A 17,775-nucleotide genomic window follows, 5' to 3' on the forward strand; every position below is an offset into this window, starting at 1 on the left:
ACATGGCATACATGGCAATCTGCAAAATTAAAATTAGTGGCAAGTGCTAACTAACCAGCAATGATTCTTGCGGGGTTCATGCATGACAAAAGTAATCACCTCTGGTGTTGCGAGTGAAGAACAAAACCAAATTATGATCCATCACCATGACAATAATTATTGATAGGCTAATACCATGAGCATTCATTTCAAGGTGAGTCTTTACAGCTTGTTGTTATTCAGCACATCCTTGTTAAAGTGAGCCAATGCTTTTTAAACAACAAAAACAAAAGTATTTGTCATTTACACACATGTATGCATTTATTTCTGTTCATGTAAACCCACCAATGTACCATTGTAATTATGACATGATGGAGCACTGGAGGCTAATTAGTAGACCAGGACACTTCATTAACCTCATCTTATCAGTGAGGCCACCATTGTGAGTTAAACCAAGGTCATCAGGAAATAAATGCTTACCTAAGTAAGGAAAATAGTAATATGCAATAAATAAATGAGTGTGAAATGAAAATAAGTCATCATAAACAAGATACTAATGAAACCTTTGGTATGCAACTCGACAAGAGTCTAAAATAGTTAGACCCGGAAAAATCAAAAGTTCATCCATCGTTCTGCAAAAAAACTGAAATCGAACAATAATAATATGTGGTGTCATGCGAAACATTACCACATTGATTGAGACATTAGCAAATCTGAAGCGTTAGTTTTATTTAATGCATTATTGGCTTTCATTCTACTCTTGGATAACAGGTGTGAATGTTATCCAAGAGATAAATCGCAGAGATGGGTATTCTGTCCCATGTACGGAACAGTGCCAGACGGACCCCCATTTTGTGGACGTATGAACGGACAGGGAATAAGAAGTCTTTTAAAAAGGACGGACTAAGCATGGACAGAAGTGGGTTTTCATCCATCCCATTATTCATACGTAACCGGGACAAGTACCGACTTACATGTTGTGTTGGGTTCTTTTAAAAAGCAAGACCACTGTTCTCTTCTACGATACCACGGAGTCGCCTTAATTAAGTGCCTGCACAACACTTTTCATGTGGGTTCCCTGCAGTAACATTGCACATGCATAGTCTGCCCTCTACTGGTTCAATACATGTAATACCATGGGTTACAACACAGGACTTTCACTCACAGAAAACAAGCCCTGCCAGAATGTAAGGACGGAAGCGCCTTAAAAGGGCGAGGTCGGACAGGGTCGGAGGACTTTTTAAAAAAAAAATTTTATGACTAAGGACGAAGGGACGAGGACGGAAGGGTACCCAGGTCACGGAAGGAGGACGGACCGGCATAAAAGCGTAAAGTGCCCACCTGTGTTAAAATGTCACTTACCAGTTAAGTTAATAAAGGTTACATTCAGTACTAGACATTTGATCCCAAAAGAAAATTCTTGAAAGGTCTTGTAATGGGAAAAGTGTACGTAGTGTAAATAGATTTAAATTATATAATATTGTTTCCCTAAACTATTTTAAAATTCAAACAAACCAGAGCTTTACTAGACCCTGGAAAACACACTGTATTATACCGAACGTTAAGGCTCCATTCTATTCGAGACTTTGTTAGGTCTTAAAAGTGAGACTTATTTGAGCACACATTTACAATTTATAAATATTCAAGTATTTGACAAATAACCGAGATTGGAAGATGCACACATTGAGACTCTGTGTTAGCTATCGGCTATTTGGCTTTGTCACCCCTCAAGAGAGAAGTTCCCGCTGCCTCCAAAGAGAGCAGGTGGCCAATCAATTGCATGTTATCGCCCAACTGCTGCTGCCCTCCCAACTTGACTAGCATGCGCGCTCACACAAGCGCACATACACATTAGCAAATGCAATAAGAAATGTCTACAAGCAGATCAGAGACAGTCATGTGTACATTGAGGCTGTTTAATAGCGAGTCTGGTGGGTTTGGGTGTTGGTGTGGGTTAGACCCATCTGCCAGAGCATGGAAACATTTTCATCATTTGATGGCCGATTACACTGGAGACAGGGAGTGCAGAACACAAGCTCACAACTCGCTTTTCCTGCACATCCATGCAGATGGCACTGCAGTCTGGATCACCAAGCCAACCTGTTTGCTCAGCATGCTTCACTGATCTCAGTTATGGGTGACAAAGCTAAACGATTAATTTCTTAAATTAAAAATATTTTTCCCTTAATTTTACACGGTGACATATACCTTTACCGTGAAGGGATAAGATTGATACCCTGATATGACTTTTGGGCCATATTGCCCCGCCCTAATAGATTTATCCTCATCTATCCAAAAAATAAATGCACTTACCTCGAATATGTATTCTCACATGGTGCTTTTATTAAAGCCCTTGATTTTACATCAGAACCAGTTATCAACCACAACAATCCCTTTCAGTGGGAGCTGGTAACTATCTGTCTGCCTATTTTAAGAATGAAGTAATATTTTGCAGTTGTTGTGGAAAAATCTAAAGATGAACATAGAAAAGGATGTAGAACTTGTGTGACATTCAAACGTCCTTTGTACATCTTTGGCCTGGCTGCTCAGTAATATGGCTAAGGCAACAGTAACCATAATTTAGTGTCACATTTTAAAATAATGCTCATTTGTCAACATATAGGTTTGGGGGGAGGGTGTTTTTACGATTAAAACTAAGTACCTATTTCTACAATTGTGAAAGTTCGTGTCAAGCATGCCCAGTACACGAAATAGGTGTTTAACGATAGTGAAAGTTCAATTTCCATGATTTTGTTAGTGAGAAATTTGAACAAAATCATTGTCAAGGAGCGAAAAGCATTCAACCTCAGGTGTTCGAACAGAACGTCTACCCTATTTGCCGAGTGTTTTGCGGTATGACTCGACATTGCTCTGAAGTGCATTGCTGGAAGGGAAATCTACAAGGAGCCCATACAGGCGCAGTGATGCTGAAAACAGGACCGATTGAATGTAGAGTTTCAGTTTTTGAAGGATTTCCCATTAAATTCTCTTGAGAGCCCGTTGCTCCGGGTGATCCATTTAATGGAGCAGAAGGCTCAGAGGGAAGTCAGCCGTGTTTATCCCTCTGGTTATCCCTATCTAAATCCTCCCTCCAAGTGATGATGGTGCTCTGGAGGGGACACACTGCATATTCCACATGCTATATTTCCTCTCCACATTCCTCTATTTTTAAATTCTTTCCTCACCCATTTGTGTGTTGACGCTCACCATCTCTCTCATAGCCGCACAATCTATCGGCAGTCTCTTGCAGCGTGAAGCCAACCTTTTGCTCGACACCGCTATCAACAGAGGTCCAGCTGCAAGCTGCGTTCAGCTTATCTCAAAAGCACCGCCGTTTGAATCACGCTGACCACAAGTCTAACAGCAGCGTGTTGCCTTGTGCAGACGTCATTTAAAAGTCATTCCTTGCTCTAGCAACGTCATTAGTGCCAAGCTACATGTCATTTAAACTTCACTGACTTCTCAATTCTCACTTGACTTCCCTATTGACTGCTTCTCAATTCCATCAATATAAAAACCTAAAATGAGTCATGTAAACATGCACATTTTGTTAGTAAAAAGCACATTGATGCTTAAGTCATGGCTAGCATGCAGTTCTTTGGGAATAAGAACAGATTGTATTTTAAGGGTGAGAGTTCCACATTAATATTAACTCACATGAATACTGTATATAACCAGAGGTGGGCATTCCGTATAGAATAAGCAGAGCTGGGCACTTGACCCTTTTTATTGTCTGTCCGGCCGCGACCCTCCACCCTTGATTTGGGGACCCTTCCGGCTGCGAGCCATATTCATAAAAATTGTCGCCACCCCCCAAAAACGTGCATGATGCCCCCGTGGGAGAGATGCTAACGGAAGAGGTTTATTTAAAGACAATTAGCTGGCTAACTTACTTTTCAAACCCGCTGTGGACATGCTTCAAACGCGCCACCTACTAACGTACTTATCCAGCTGCGTGTACTTACTTCCATTGCGATATTGCATATTGTATGATTATTTGGGTCCAACAGACGACAAGTCTGCAAGCATTCAACAAGTTACGTATTTTCCACACTTCCCCTCCTTCACACTGCCCGGCCTTCAAAATAAAAGCATACCAGCAAACCACTACACAGCAGTTTTGCTATGGCGTATTTCCGGAAGTAGGAAAGTGCATGATGTGCCAGTGTCATACTTGAGTGCTGCGCGCTGCTTGAATATACTCCCGGACTTTTTTTTTTTGAAAGAAGCCTAAAAAGAAGCCTTTCACCGAGTAGGCTGAGATGAAATTTGGCCGCCTCGCGAGCACGTCACATGCATGAGGGCCGATTAGTGGGCCGGACTAAAATCCACTTCCGGCCATGCTTAGTCCAGCCATATTTTTAAATTTGTCACCCCCCACCCCTCCGCCCCAAAAATGGACATCCGGCCAGGCCGGAGGGTCCGACCGGTCCGGCCCAGGGACGGACTGCCCAGCTTTGAGAATAAGTATTATATTATCATTGTTGCACAAAAAGGAAAAGCAATAAAACAAATAAAATATGGCAGGCAATCCCATTTCTTACACAAACGTAGCAAGCAGTCCTAACTGACAGCTGGGAAGTACACTGAAAGATTATGAGCTTGTCGATGTGTTGTCTTTAGATTTTTACATATTTCATAGGCAAATTCATCCACCTGATTTTGATGTGACAAGCCACTCTTTGGCGTAAAAAAAAATGAGCAAAGCGCTGAGTAGCAGAGCAACAGAACATTAAAATAGAATGCAATAAAACATGTTTTCAGTGGTGGTTTTAAATGGGCCATGCTGACAGAACATGGAGGAGAATACAGACTTCATATCACATTAAAAAAAAAAAAAACGTCAATAACAGTCACAATATGGTATAGTAATCCCATGTGTAACATTTTTTTAACACTTCCAATGTCATTCTATCAACAACATGAACTCCATCTTAAAGATACAAGTGTGCGTTTAATGGATAAATATTATTGCACTAGCGGCAGAATCAGTAGCTAATAAATTGTGTTAGCAGGTTCACCTGGAGGCAGGCAGGCGCTCGGCCATGTGGTTTATTGACATCCACGGCTACAAGCTGCCATCCCCCAGCAGCATCTTCGTGGAACATCTGCAGCACAAGGACACCCCCATCCAAAGAAAAAAACAATAAATAAAATAAAATAAAATAAAATACACATCATCGAAAGCAAAGAACAAAATTCAAACAATCTAGAATAAGGGTGAGATACGAGTCAAGGACGGTTTGATTTTAAAGTGGAATAAATTATTTGATTTGGTTCGATTTGGTGGGATTACGATTCGATTTGACATGGTATGGCTCAGTTTCAGAAGGTATGATGTGATCTGTGATGATGATGATGCTTGGAACCAGATGAACTGGTTGCGTGACCAATTGCAGCGCACATATAGACAAACAATCATTCACAGCAACAGCCAATTTAGAGCAGGGATGGGAAACTTAAATAATGGAGGGGGCCACAATTTATCATCAGTTCTACTAGAACATGCACTTCCTAACCAGATGTATGACAAAAATACCTTTTGAAATATAGACTAAATATGTGCTCTAAATATATTTAATTTTTCATAACACATTCATAAATATTACCATTCAAAGATGGCACAAAACTTTTGAACAGCAAACCAACATTAAAGTAGAAGTCAACCCCAAAATGTTCTTTACAAAAATATGTTATATGCGCCTCCACTAGTCTAAACATGGAATTCTGATAAAAATTGTGTTTGTGGAATTCAAGTTAAGCTGCAAAATTCAAGTTTTTCGCCATCTCATGGGGTGGCCATTTTGCCGCTTTCTGTCAACTGAAAATGACATCACAGTTGCTCATGGCTCAGGTAACAACCAATCACGACTCACCTGTTTTCTGAGGCTGAGCCATGATCCATAAATGCTAATGAACTTGCCGCGACTAAGGCCACAGCGAATGATAGCCACGAAGACGCTAATGTAGCGAGCCATTGCAAAGGTCTTCACCAAACCAAACTCGAGAACTGCCCAACTGTGAGCATGTCTACGATCGACAGGCTGACTAATGTTATTGCCAAGTGAAAAGCAATAAACTGCAGGCCGATCAACATAGTTGAAGACAAGGGGATGAATTGAGGCGTTGCAAACAGCGTCCAATAACCCATTTCCACAAACCACCATGCAGGACTGCAGTGATAACTAAAATCAGCAAGATGTATGACGGTGAAAAGAAAAGCAAACTTGATGTTTTGGTGGGAGATTCGGACAAATTTGCTACCTCAATTTGGACCTCAACTCACAACCACGGTTATTTGGGGGTGACTGTACACTTTATTGATGGTGAGTAGAACTTCAACTCATTTTGCACTGATTGTCGTGAAAACAGAAACCAGGGACTTGGCTAATAAATGTGCCAAAGGTGGCAAATGACTAGGTAATTGAAAACAACAAATACACCATAAATACAGATACATGCATACAGACAATGGGGGGTTTTTCTCAGCTATTTTTAAGTGAGATTAAAAAATTGATTATTTAGATCAATTAATGACAGATCATAATGAATTAATCTCATTTTTATTAATCTCTTGACAGCCCTAATATATCTACATATATATACACACACACATATATATATACATATATATATACATATACACATATATATACACATATATATATATATATATATATGTGTATATATATATATATATATATATATATATATATATATATATATATATATATATGTGTATATATATGTGTGTATATATATATATATATATATATATATATATATATATATATATATATATATATATATATATATATATATATACACACATATATATATATATGTGTGTATATATATATATATATATATAAATTATATATGTACATATATATACACACACACATATATACATACACACACATATATATACATACATATATATATATATATATATATATATATATATATATATATATATATGTATATATACATATATATATATATACACACACACGTATATATACATATATATATATATACACATATACATATATATATATATATATATATGTATATATACATATATATATATATATATACACACATATACATATATACACACATATACATATATATACATATATATATATATATATATATATATATGTGTATATACATATATACATATACATACATATATATATATATACATATACATACATATATATATATATATATATATATATATATATACATATATATATGTATATATACGTGTGTGTGTGTGTGTGTATATATGTGTGCGTGTATATATATGTATATATATATATATATATATATATATATATATATATATGTGTATATACATATATATATATATATTTTTTTTTTTCTTTTTTCTTTTTCATATATACCTGCGTCGTCGCCGTGGATGTGGTGCTACTCCTGGACCCCCACATCTGCTGAAATTGAACTCTGATTTCGGCAAAGGTCTCGATGATGACGGCAATAAACACGTTCTGTTTAATTAAGGAGAATTGAAAGAAAACAAAGGTTAATTTCCAAGCTAGAGAAAAGAAAGGTATAAAAAGCTCTAACCTTCACAAGCCATGCCAGAAAGAAAATTAGAGTGATAAAATAGAAGTAGGAACGCCAGCGAGGGAAACTGTCAATTGCTCGGTACATGAGGAACACCCATCCCTCTTGAGAAGCAGCCTCGTATACAGTAAAGATGCTTGTTCCTAAAAAACAAAAGAAAACAAAAATGGTGGTTACGAGGACAATTACTCCCCCCAGGAAATGACTTATGACTTTACCTAGCTCATTGAAGCCACTGTAGCCAAGTTCCTGTCTGCTGAGGCCCAGTTCTTCCAGGTCCACACACTTGAAGCCCAGAGGACACTGGTAGCCCTCACCATCCGGAGAGCAGTGGGTGTCTGGGATGGCCAAGCTATTCCACGTTACATTGCTAAAGAAATGAAAAACACAAATAACAACTGCATATGGTTGGAGGAGATCAATGACCCAACGTCTGAAGTGGTATCCTGCATACAGTAAGTTTGGGGGCGGGGTCGAGCACAGTGACTAGATACAGGAGTTGCTCTACCTAGTGGGGATGTTAGAATTTGCGGTCCACACCAACAACTCTTCCTTTTGACGATAAATGAAGGTAAATTGTCACTAAAATACCGGGTTTTGTTGACAAGTTGAGTAAAGTTACATCTCAAAATTGGGAGCCTCGCAAAGATCGTACAATTCGGAATGAGACAAAAGAGGTGTCTATAAATGAGCTAAACTGCTATTACTGTATGTTGGATTGATTGTACACTTTACAGTGGTAACTTTAGTATTAACTTTTTACTGTGCTTTTCCAGTTTAAGTGGAAAAAGAATGAAGCACATTGCTACGTGGCTGTTATTATGGTCTCCTCATTTAACGTGTTTTATTGTTTTAATGCACATGTCAAACTCAAGGCTCTGCAGGTCAGATCCCCCCATGACATGCCACTTTTAGTGGACCATGAAAACCTACAAATGATGATCTTTGCAAACACACAACAATGCACAGCATACTGTATTGTATACATTTGACAAGAAGCATATTGCACTCAAATTTAATATGTTTTAGTGCAGGGGTCGGCAACCTTTCACACTCAGAAGCCATTTCGACTTCGTTTCCACGGAAAAGAAAGCACTGGGAGCCGCAAACACTTATTGACATTAACCTCCAAAAAATGTCAGCTTGTTTGAGGTCCCAGGCACCGCTTCGTTCAAGTTGTAATACCTTATTACACACTCACGTCCACATATTACTACCTACAAAATACATTCAATCGATGATTTGACACTTGAATTGATTAAAAGAGTATAAAAACCAAGCCGGCAACATCCGAGTACTTCAAAATCCGCGCCCATCGTGCCCCCAGCCTTTGAAACGTCACACAAGCAAACACACTTGCCCAATACAATGCAATAAAATACAGTACATCTTTATTTTGGCTCACGAGACTTAGCTCACGAGACACGTGAGGGGGAATTACGGTGCAACGAAGCATCTCATTGACCCATATTAAGCAAGCCAATGTATTCCAGCGAACCTTACTATTTTCACTCGTTATCACAAAAAAGGCTGCATTCAGCAGGCGGAGAACATGTCATTGTGTTGCACATACCACCAGCCGTGAAAACGCGCTTTAATTGATTATTTGCTATTTTCACCACTTTAAATTTGCTAGAATTGCATACAAATTACAGACAAAGTAAGGACGGACCATTAGAATCAATTTATGATTAAAAAAAATGAATTTGACCACATTTGGACTTCTGAGATTTTCGTCCAACAGTGACTGTTGTTTTATTGTTGTTGTTTTATTTTAATATTTCGGGGGCCCAATAATGTTACAATTTACAACTACAATTAAACAAACGAAAAAACACGAATAAAATACTTTGTTCCGATATTGTGCAGTTTTGGTGTCGCTGGGCTTTCCAAGGACACCGGCTGGGGCTGGCAAACGTCTCTGAAGAAGGCAAATGCTGATCACCAAAATTGCACAAGGTCTGAAGAAAGAAGTAAAAAAACTTTTAGGATTTAGGAAGAAGACATGATGCACGTTTTCAAGACAAATAACAATGTAACGAATTGGGTTATCTGTCTTGTGGTGACGTTTGTGTTTTGCTAAGTTGTGTTGTTTCCAAGGTTCCTGAATGCATCACGCGACTCCCTGGATTTGCGAGTGAGAGAGGAATGAGCAGACGGCGAGAAGGACGAAGAGATCAGTGTATTTACGATGGAACTGTTGCACCGTAGTTGGAATAATAAAAAGGCGGCCGTGTTGGAATAATAAAAAGGGAGATAACTAAGCTACATCTGACGTCGTGTCTATGGAAGACGTTACAATACACTTCAATCGGACACTTATAATTTATTTTCGCAAGCTACGCAAAGCCGCAACATAAGGATGAGAGAGCTCCATGCGGCTACGGAGCCGACCCCTGGTTTAAGGTGAATGTAGTTTGACTGAAATACACCCTCAGATTTACTGTCAATGTTCAATAGTTGATGCAAGAGAATTTGTTTTGTCTTACTAGTGAATGTCTGCTTCATGTTTTACAATAATGGAATATAGGACTGAAACACCATGGACGAATGGTTAGCAAGTCTGTCTCACAGTTCCGAGGCTTAGGGTTTCAATCTCAGCTTCTCCTGCGGGGAGTTATCATGCTCTCCCCGTGCTTGTATGGGTTTTGTCAAGGTACTCGAAAGCACGTCAGGTTCATTGGCAGCGCTAAAGTCTTGGGGTGAATATGAGTGAGAATGAGTGTCTACGAAATATATGTGCTCTGCGATTATTGACTATCGATCAGTCCAGGGTGTACCTTGCGGGCACTGGCTCCAGCTCACCACTGCCCCCAAAATTGAATTTCTCAAGAGAAACATCCATTTGAATCTAAACAAAATGAAGACCACCATTTTAAAAAAAAAAACTATATTTTTCAAAATACAGGGTCTCTATTTTCGTAGACAGTGCATGTGCATTCGGCGTATAAACTGATTTTCGTGATGGGAAAAGTCTAGTTTACTGTGTTTCGGAATTTCGTAGATTGCGCTGTGCCAGGCTGAGCGTTCCACATTAGTAAAATCAAGTAATCAATGTGTGTGCTTGTGTGTGTTGGGGGCGGTGTTATTGTGTGGTATGTGATCACACACGGCAGTTTCCAGGGTCTCCAAGTGCCCACTTCATAGCGGCCAACGTGACATCTTCTTGTGGTTCCTGATAAACTGACTTTGCACACCAATCTCCTGCATGGACTCCAGCGAGTTAGTTCTGCTTCCGCCATGTAGACCATGCGTGCACCTCACCTGTGCTGAATTTTAAGAGAATGAACGAGAGGAACAGCTCCATTGGCTGGGAAGCAAGTTGGCTGTGTTCATTCCCACATTTTGTCAAGTTGTTGCACAAAATGAAATCATCTGAATCCAGATATATCATTTTCAAACAGTTTATACAGCTACTTTAAAAATGTGTCTGGATACAGCTGATTTTATTTCGTGCAAACAAAATAAAATTGAGTAAACTCAGCCATCATTTTTTTTTTCAGTGTACACGCGACTAGGAAAATACTGAAAGAAAGAACTCCTGCACCCACAGCAAGATTGCACTTTGTGCTAGACTTGTGCTGGGCATGAAAATAGGGCCCCAGGTGTGATTATAAGAGAGGCATTAATGAAAATAATTACTTCAAATTGTCTGCCCAGACATTCATCTAGAAGGCTAGAGGATCTAAAAAGGGATTCACATTCACATTCACAAAGGGCAACCAAATACAAAAGCTAATTAAACATGGTGAAATAATAGTATTGTGTCTTTTCAAATGGCAAAACAGGGTGTAGAGGAATCCCAAAAGGAGAAATAAAATATGATTGTCAATAATGATTCAGTGAGTCAGATGGGGAAAAAAGAGCACAGCTCTGTGAAGAGGAATTATTCATTGTATTTGATGAAACCAGAAAAGAGTTGTTAAAGATTTGCATAATCTGATGTGTAAGGACCTGACATACTCAAGAACAAAACAGAAAAACATTGTTTGTTTTATTGTTTCATTGATTGTTTCATGTAAAAACTAGCTCTTGGGACATGGGCGCTCCACCTGGGGACTCCATCGTTCTGCTGGGGGACTTCAATGCTCACGTGGGCAATGACAGTGAGACCTGGAGAAGTGTGATTGGGAGGAACGGCACCCCCGATCTCAACCCGAGCGGTGTTCGTTACTGGACTTCTGTGATCATCACGGATTGTCCATAACGAGCACCATGCTCAAACATAAGGGTGTCCATATGTGCACTTGGCACCAGGATACCCTAGGCCGCAGTTCGATGATCGAAATTGTAGTCGTATCATCGGATTTGCGGCCGCATGTTTTGGACACTCGGGTGAAGAGAGGGGCGGAGCTGTCAACTGATCACCATCTGGTGGTGCGTTTGCTCCGATCGTGGGGGACGATGCCGGTCCGACCTGGCAGACCCAAACGTATTGTGAGGGTTTGCTGGGAACGTCTGGCAGAATCCCCTGTCAGAAGGAGTTTCGACTACCACCTACAGCAAAACTTTTTAAGAAGGGGGACCGGAGGGTGTGCTCCAATTACAGAGGGACCACACTCCTCAGCCTCCCTGGTAAGGTCTATTCAGGAGTGCTGCAGAGGAGGGTCCGTCGGAAGGTTGAATCTCGGATTCAGGAGGAGCAATGTGGTTTTCGTCCCAGCCGTGGAACAGTGGACCAGCTCTACACCCTCAGCAGGGTCCTCGAGGGTGCATGGGAGTTCGCCCAACCAGTCTACATGTGTTTTGTGGACTTGGAGAAGGCGTTCGACCATGTCCCTCTGGGAGTTCTGTGGGGGGTGCTTCGGGAGTACGGGGTACAGAGCCCCCTGATAAGGGCTGTCCGGTCCCTGTACCACCGATGTCAGTGTTTGGTCCGCATTGCCGGCAGTAAGTCGGATTTGTTTTTAGTGAGGGTTGGACTCCGCCAAGGCTGCCCTTTGTCACAGATTGTTCATAATTAATGGACAGAATTTCTAGCCGCAGCCGAGGTGTCGAGGGGGTCCGGTTTGGTGGCCTCAGTATTGCATCTCTGCTTTTTGCAGATGATGTGGTACTGTTGGCTTCTTCAAGCCGCGATCTCCAACTCTCGCTGAAGCGGTTTGCAGCAGAGTGTGAAGCGGTCGGAATGAAAATCAGCACCTCCAAATCTGAGACCATGGTCCTCAGGGTGGCGTGTCCTCTCCAGGTCTTGGATGGGATTCTGCCGCAAGTGGAGGAGTTCAAGTATCTTGGGGTATTGTGCACGAGTGAGGGTGAGATGGAACGGGAGATCGACAGGCGGATCGTTGCAGCGTCTGCTGTGATGCGGACCCTGTATCGGTCTGTCATGGTGAAGAAGGAGCTCAGCCGAAAGCTGAAGCTCTCAATTTACCGGTTGATCTACATGCCTACTCTCACCTATGGTCATGAGCTGGGGGTCATGACTGAAAGAACAAGGTCTCGGATACAAGCGGCCGAAATGGGTTTCCTTTGCAGGGTGTCGGGGTCTCTCCCTTAGAGATAGGGTGAGAAGTTCGGCCATCCGGGAGGGACTCAGAGTTGAGCCGCTGCTCCTCCGCGTTGAGAGGAGTCAGTTGAGGTGGCTCGGGCATCTGATTAGGATGCCTCCTGGACACCTCCCTGGTGAGGTGTTCCGGGCATGTCCCACCGGCAGGAGACCCCGAGGACGACCCAGAACACGCTGGAGAAACTATGTCTCCCGGTTTGCCTGGGAACGCCTTGGGATCCCTCCGGAAGAGCTAGAAGATGTTGCTGGGGAGAGGGAAGTCTGGGCTTCCCTGCTGAAGCTGCTGACTCCGCGACCCGACTTCGGATAAGCGGGAGATAATGGATGGATGTTTCATGTACAAAGAACGCGTGTACATTTCCAGTGGTACCTTATTATTTGAATTGTTGTGGAAGAAGATTGCCAGTGGCTATAGGCAACTGCAACTGGCTGGCTGGTAACAGCTAGCCACTATGTATATTTTGTTTTGTGTATTTTGTATTTTACTTTAACTTTTTTTTATTTTTTTTATTCATACGAGTTGAATTACGGTATTAACTTACTTTTACACTTGTATGACAGCTAATTTGCAGTGCAACTTTTTATTTACAGAGATGTGATTTCACAATGTTAAGTGTGGCTGTTAATTCAGTGTTAATTTCTTTTTATACTTGTGTGAAAGTTAAGCACATAATGAAATTGAATGAGACACAAGTGACATCCATCAAAATCAGAGTGATGAAAGTGCGTTTTACTCATTTCTTTTGTCAATAATAAAAGTTTATTTTTACACTAATTGTTAATGTAGAACTTCTTCTGGACAACAGTAAAGTTAATAAAGGTTTTATGATAGCGACAGTGACTCTGGAACAGGTTAACTCAATTTATTTTTATTTCCTATATGGAAAAAAAAAAAGTTTAGATGGACGTTCACCAGAAAGGGCTGTGCCAGACATTTCAGTTTTTTATTTTTTAAATAAGCCTATAATAATACCTTTGTGTGCAATTCATGACATGAAGTCAAATAGCAGTTCAAATCCTGACATCCACAAGAATCTCCTTTTGTTAACAAATCCGACACCCTTTTCATCTCCTATCCGTCTCTCCTGGTATATTATTCCCAATTTCCATCACATCCCATGCGTGTGCAAAGCTGCGGAGCTTTTGACTTTGGGTCAAGGACATGCAGCAGTTAACCGATAAGACACATCTGTTCTCTCTGACATATTTTAAAGCACACATTGGATTTAGGCAAGGGGAGCAGGCGGGTCACATCAGACACGCTGCTTTTGGATCGGCGTATTGGTATCCAAGGTTTAAATGTCCTGAATTTTCTCTCTTGCACGTAATGGTCAAGGTATCCCGAGGGTACGTCAGCACAAACAGCGAGATAGATGAGGAGATGGTGACGATGAATGAGCTTCATTCAAAGGATGTAGGCTGTACAATTAATTTTAACACGTGTTGCTAATGATAAATAGAGCGTTACGCCTACCTGATTCCACATCTCTGTGGAGTTGTACATACATCCTCATTATGACCAATGTCATTTTAATCATGCTGTAATTAATTGTGCTTTCATTTGAATTAAACAGTAGTGCAGCATAATGAGGCGCAATGAGTATTGGGCTGTTGTTCCATGCCTATGAAAAGATGCTGATAAACACAGTCACCAAAGAGAATGTGTTTTTAGGTGTAGGTGAAAACAATTATTCGACATTTACAGTATAAATATCCGACACCTTTTATTTCTGAAATAATTTAACAATAGCTACAGTCTGAAATTTCTCCCCTGCGGGGCAAATAAAAGTGTATTTCATTATACCTCCATTTTTTTTTCTTGATATACTCAAATGGTGCATATCTACAACTGGTCACAGAAATGCCAACCCCTATCATCACCACTCAAGAACATTCTGGATATTTTATCAGGGACATTTCGATTTTGTCAAGAACATTTGTGTCTCAACCCAAAAAACAAGCAAGCACCAACAGAAAGATTTTAAACAACTGAAATACTATCAAAAATAGTGACAGCTGATTTTTTTTTTTTTTAAGTTTTAAATTTAAAATAGTTGAATAGTAAAAATAAAAAGATCATTTAATTTTGGAACATTTCGTGTGCAGATCTCAAAAGTCCAAATCAAAATTTACCACTCTATTGTGACTGATATGTGTGGCTGTGTAATCTATTTTCTCTCTAGACACTTATTAATTTGCTGTTAATGGTTGATAACTCTCCATTGTAACAAACGCAGTTCCAGCAAGACTTCTGTGAAAAATGGATTGTAACAATCAATTCTGGTGTTTCGTGGCTACATTTTAAGATAGGTTAGCGCCGGTTTAGCCTTAGAATTTCTTCTCATACTAGATACTACTCTTCCTCCTTTCATCCACTTACAATACTTGTCAGAAGTGCTGCCTGTACGCCACTATGGAAGTGATGATTTGTGGCTTTTTGCCACACTAACCAGTTTTGTAAGGTTTTCCAGACATACTTTTATAAATGAGAAAGGGTTTTGCAGACAATATCAGCCTTAATAATTGTGGGATTCGACTGCCACCCAAGATAAATAGTTAGCCCGGCAACCAGCCGCAGACTTGTGGAGTTGCAAAGATACTTTTGTACATGAGGAAAATGCAATGACGACAACAAATGTTATCGTGACTGGTTGGCTGGCAGAGTCAAAATCTTACTGTGCGTCAGAAGACATGGTACTTACAGACTCACTTGCAAACTCCATTTCCAGAATATTTTCGACGCAGAACAGTCAAATACATGGCATCTGCCCATAACAAAATAAAGTACAGCCAAACCGCAACATTTGGCATCTCTTTAGTCCTCTCCTTATGGTGTCTATGGTATATTTAGGTCTTTTTATTTAAAGTGGAGGTAAGTCAATATTTTTTCTTTACAATAATGTTCTTTGCACTCCCCACTATTCTAAATATGGCATTCTGATTAATATTCCACTTGTGGAATATGAATTAGGCAGCAAAAACCTGTTTTTGTCCAGCTCAGGGTGCGGCCATTTTGCCACTTGCACTCGACTGAAAATAACATCACAGTGTCTAAGGGCTCAGGTAACAACCAATCACAGCTCACTTGTTGTTTGGGTTTGGTCATGTGACATTTGCGAGCTTTATTTCAATCACTTAATTAAGCATCATTTTTACGGATGAATATCTTAAATATCTTCTTTACTGAGTAAAAATATTGATATTTGTTTTTTGCTCACATACTGCAGATATTCATAGATACTGCAGAAAAATATTAGAAAAAGTAGAATAAGTACAGTTCTACACAACTGCAAACTATAGTGAAACTTAGAGACAAAGTTGACTGTAATCTATTAACGCTAAATGCTGGTTGACTGGCTAGCTGCATGGTAAATGTCTTTTGACAATTTTCTGACCGTTGACATTTTACTGATTGTAAATTTAATATTGTAAGGCTTTTATGATGGCGGTTTCACTCTGGAATGGGTTATTTTTATTTCAATTATTTTCTGTAGTAAAAAAATAATTTAACCATAATTATGAACCCATACTGGACTGTTAACATATTTCCAATATATGGTGTTTTGGATGTACTGTAATTATGTTCTTGCATGGTAAAGTAAGCTGAATCTGTGTTTAAGTTGGAACGCCCCATAGTCTATCATGTACGCAGTAGTAGAGCCATAGCTACAGTAAATGTTTTTACGATAAACAGCTCTAAAATAGGTCAGAAATATAACACAATCCAATGAATAAACAGAAAGTAATGTGGAATCTGATATTGTATTCTTATGCTGATTATGATGACATATTCTTTTAACTTCATTTAAGATTCTCCTATTTGTCTATAAGTCATTAAATGGCCTGGCCTCTCCGAGCTCCTACGCATCTTCCCGCAGCCTCAGGTCTGTGGACCAGACGCTGCTCAAGGTGCCGAGGACCAAGCGGAGCCTCAGAGGGGATTGGGCTTTTTCGGCTGCTGGTCCTTCCCTTTGGTATGACCTCCCATTGGGTGTTAGGCAAGCCCCCTCTCTGTCCACTTTTAAAACCCGGTTGAAGACACGTTTGTATTCTGTCTTTTGAACCGACCTGAAATTTTCGGCTCTTTTACGGTGTCTATTGTGTATATAGTGTTTTATGTTAATTTATTGATTCCATTTTGTTGTATCATGGCTATTTTGTTGTTTATAAAGTGCTTTGTTACAGCTCTAGCTGATAGGAAATGCGCTATATAAATAAAATTGTATTGTATTCTTATGGCACTGCACTAATTTGTTCACTGTGCGCGCTCATGTACCCTTAAAATGTCGTATGTAAGTGCTGTCATAAACTGGGAACTTCATTAGTGTCAATCGAAACAGAGTATTATCAAGTTTGTACCGACCACCATTTTGAATTCTTAGGATCATAGGCTCTCTGATTGATTTGGATATATTAGCACAACTGTCTAAGTAAATTTAAAAAGAAATCTACTGATGGAGGTTATGTGTTAATTACCCTTTCTGTGTGTCATTTGTAACACAGTGATGGTTGAATGTTCCAAACATCTGCACGCCCAGAATTCCATAAAGCAAGAGAAAAAACAGCAGGAAGATAGATACACTCCAGATCTGCTCCCCAGAGCGCCTGCCAATAACAAGAAGAATGTAGACAAACATATTTTAGTGGCCTAGTTCTTGATGCACAACAAATTTTGATAAGAACAAAAT

The 17,775-nt window shown here is 39.8% G+C and overlaps 1 protein-coding gene across 6 annotated transcripts in view; it reads right to left on the minus strand.

Annotated features, from left to right (window-relative positions):
• The window catches only part of nalcn (sodium leak channel, non-selective), a 103,718-nt gene that overhangs the window by 66,906 nt on the left and 19,037 nt on the right, over nt 1-17,775 (minus strand). For all 6 annotated transcript variants that reach the window (XM_086051833.1, XM_086051831.1, XM_086051832.1 and 3 more), the window contains 5 exons: nt 17,564-17,692; nt 7,797-7,948; nt 7,579-7,721; nt 7,395-7,499; nt 5,001-5,087 (listed from right to left, as the gene is read on the minus strand). In XM_086051833.1, the coding sequence (XP_085907959.1) occupies nt 5,001-5,087; nt 7,395-7,499; nt 7,579-7,721; nt 7,797-7,948; nt 17,564-17,692 (616 nt within the window). The remainder of the gene's footprint in view (nt 1-5,000; nt 5,088-7,394; nt 7,500-7,578; nt 7,722-7,796; nt 7,949-17,563; nt 17,693-17,775) is intronic.

The sequence above is a fragment of the Filicampus tigris genome, chromosome 14 (genome assembly GCF_054856515.1).
Source record: "Filicampus tigris isolate MCC_2025a chromosome 14, RoL_Ftig_1.0, whole genome shotgun sequence".
Lineage (NCBI taxonomy): Eukaryota > Metazoa > Chordata > Actinopteri > Syngnathiformes > Syngnathidae > Filicampus > Filicampus tigris.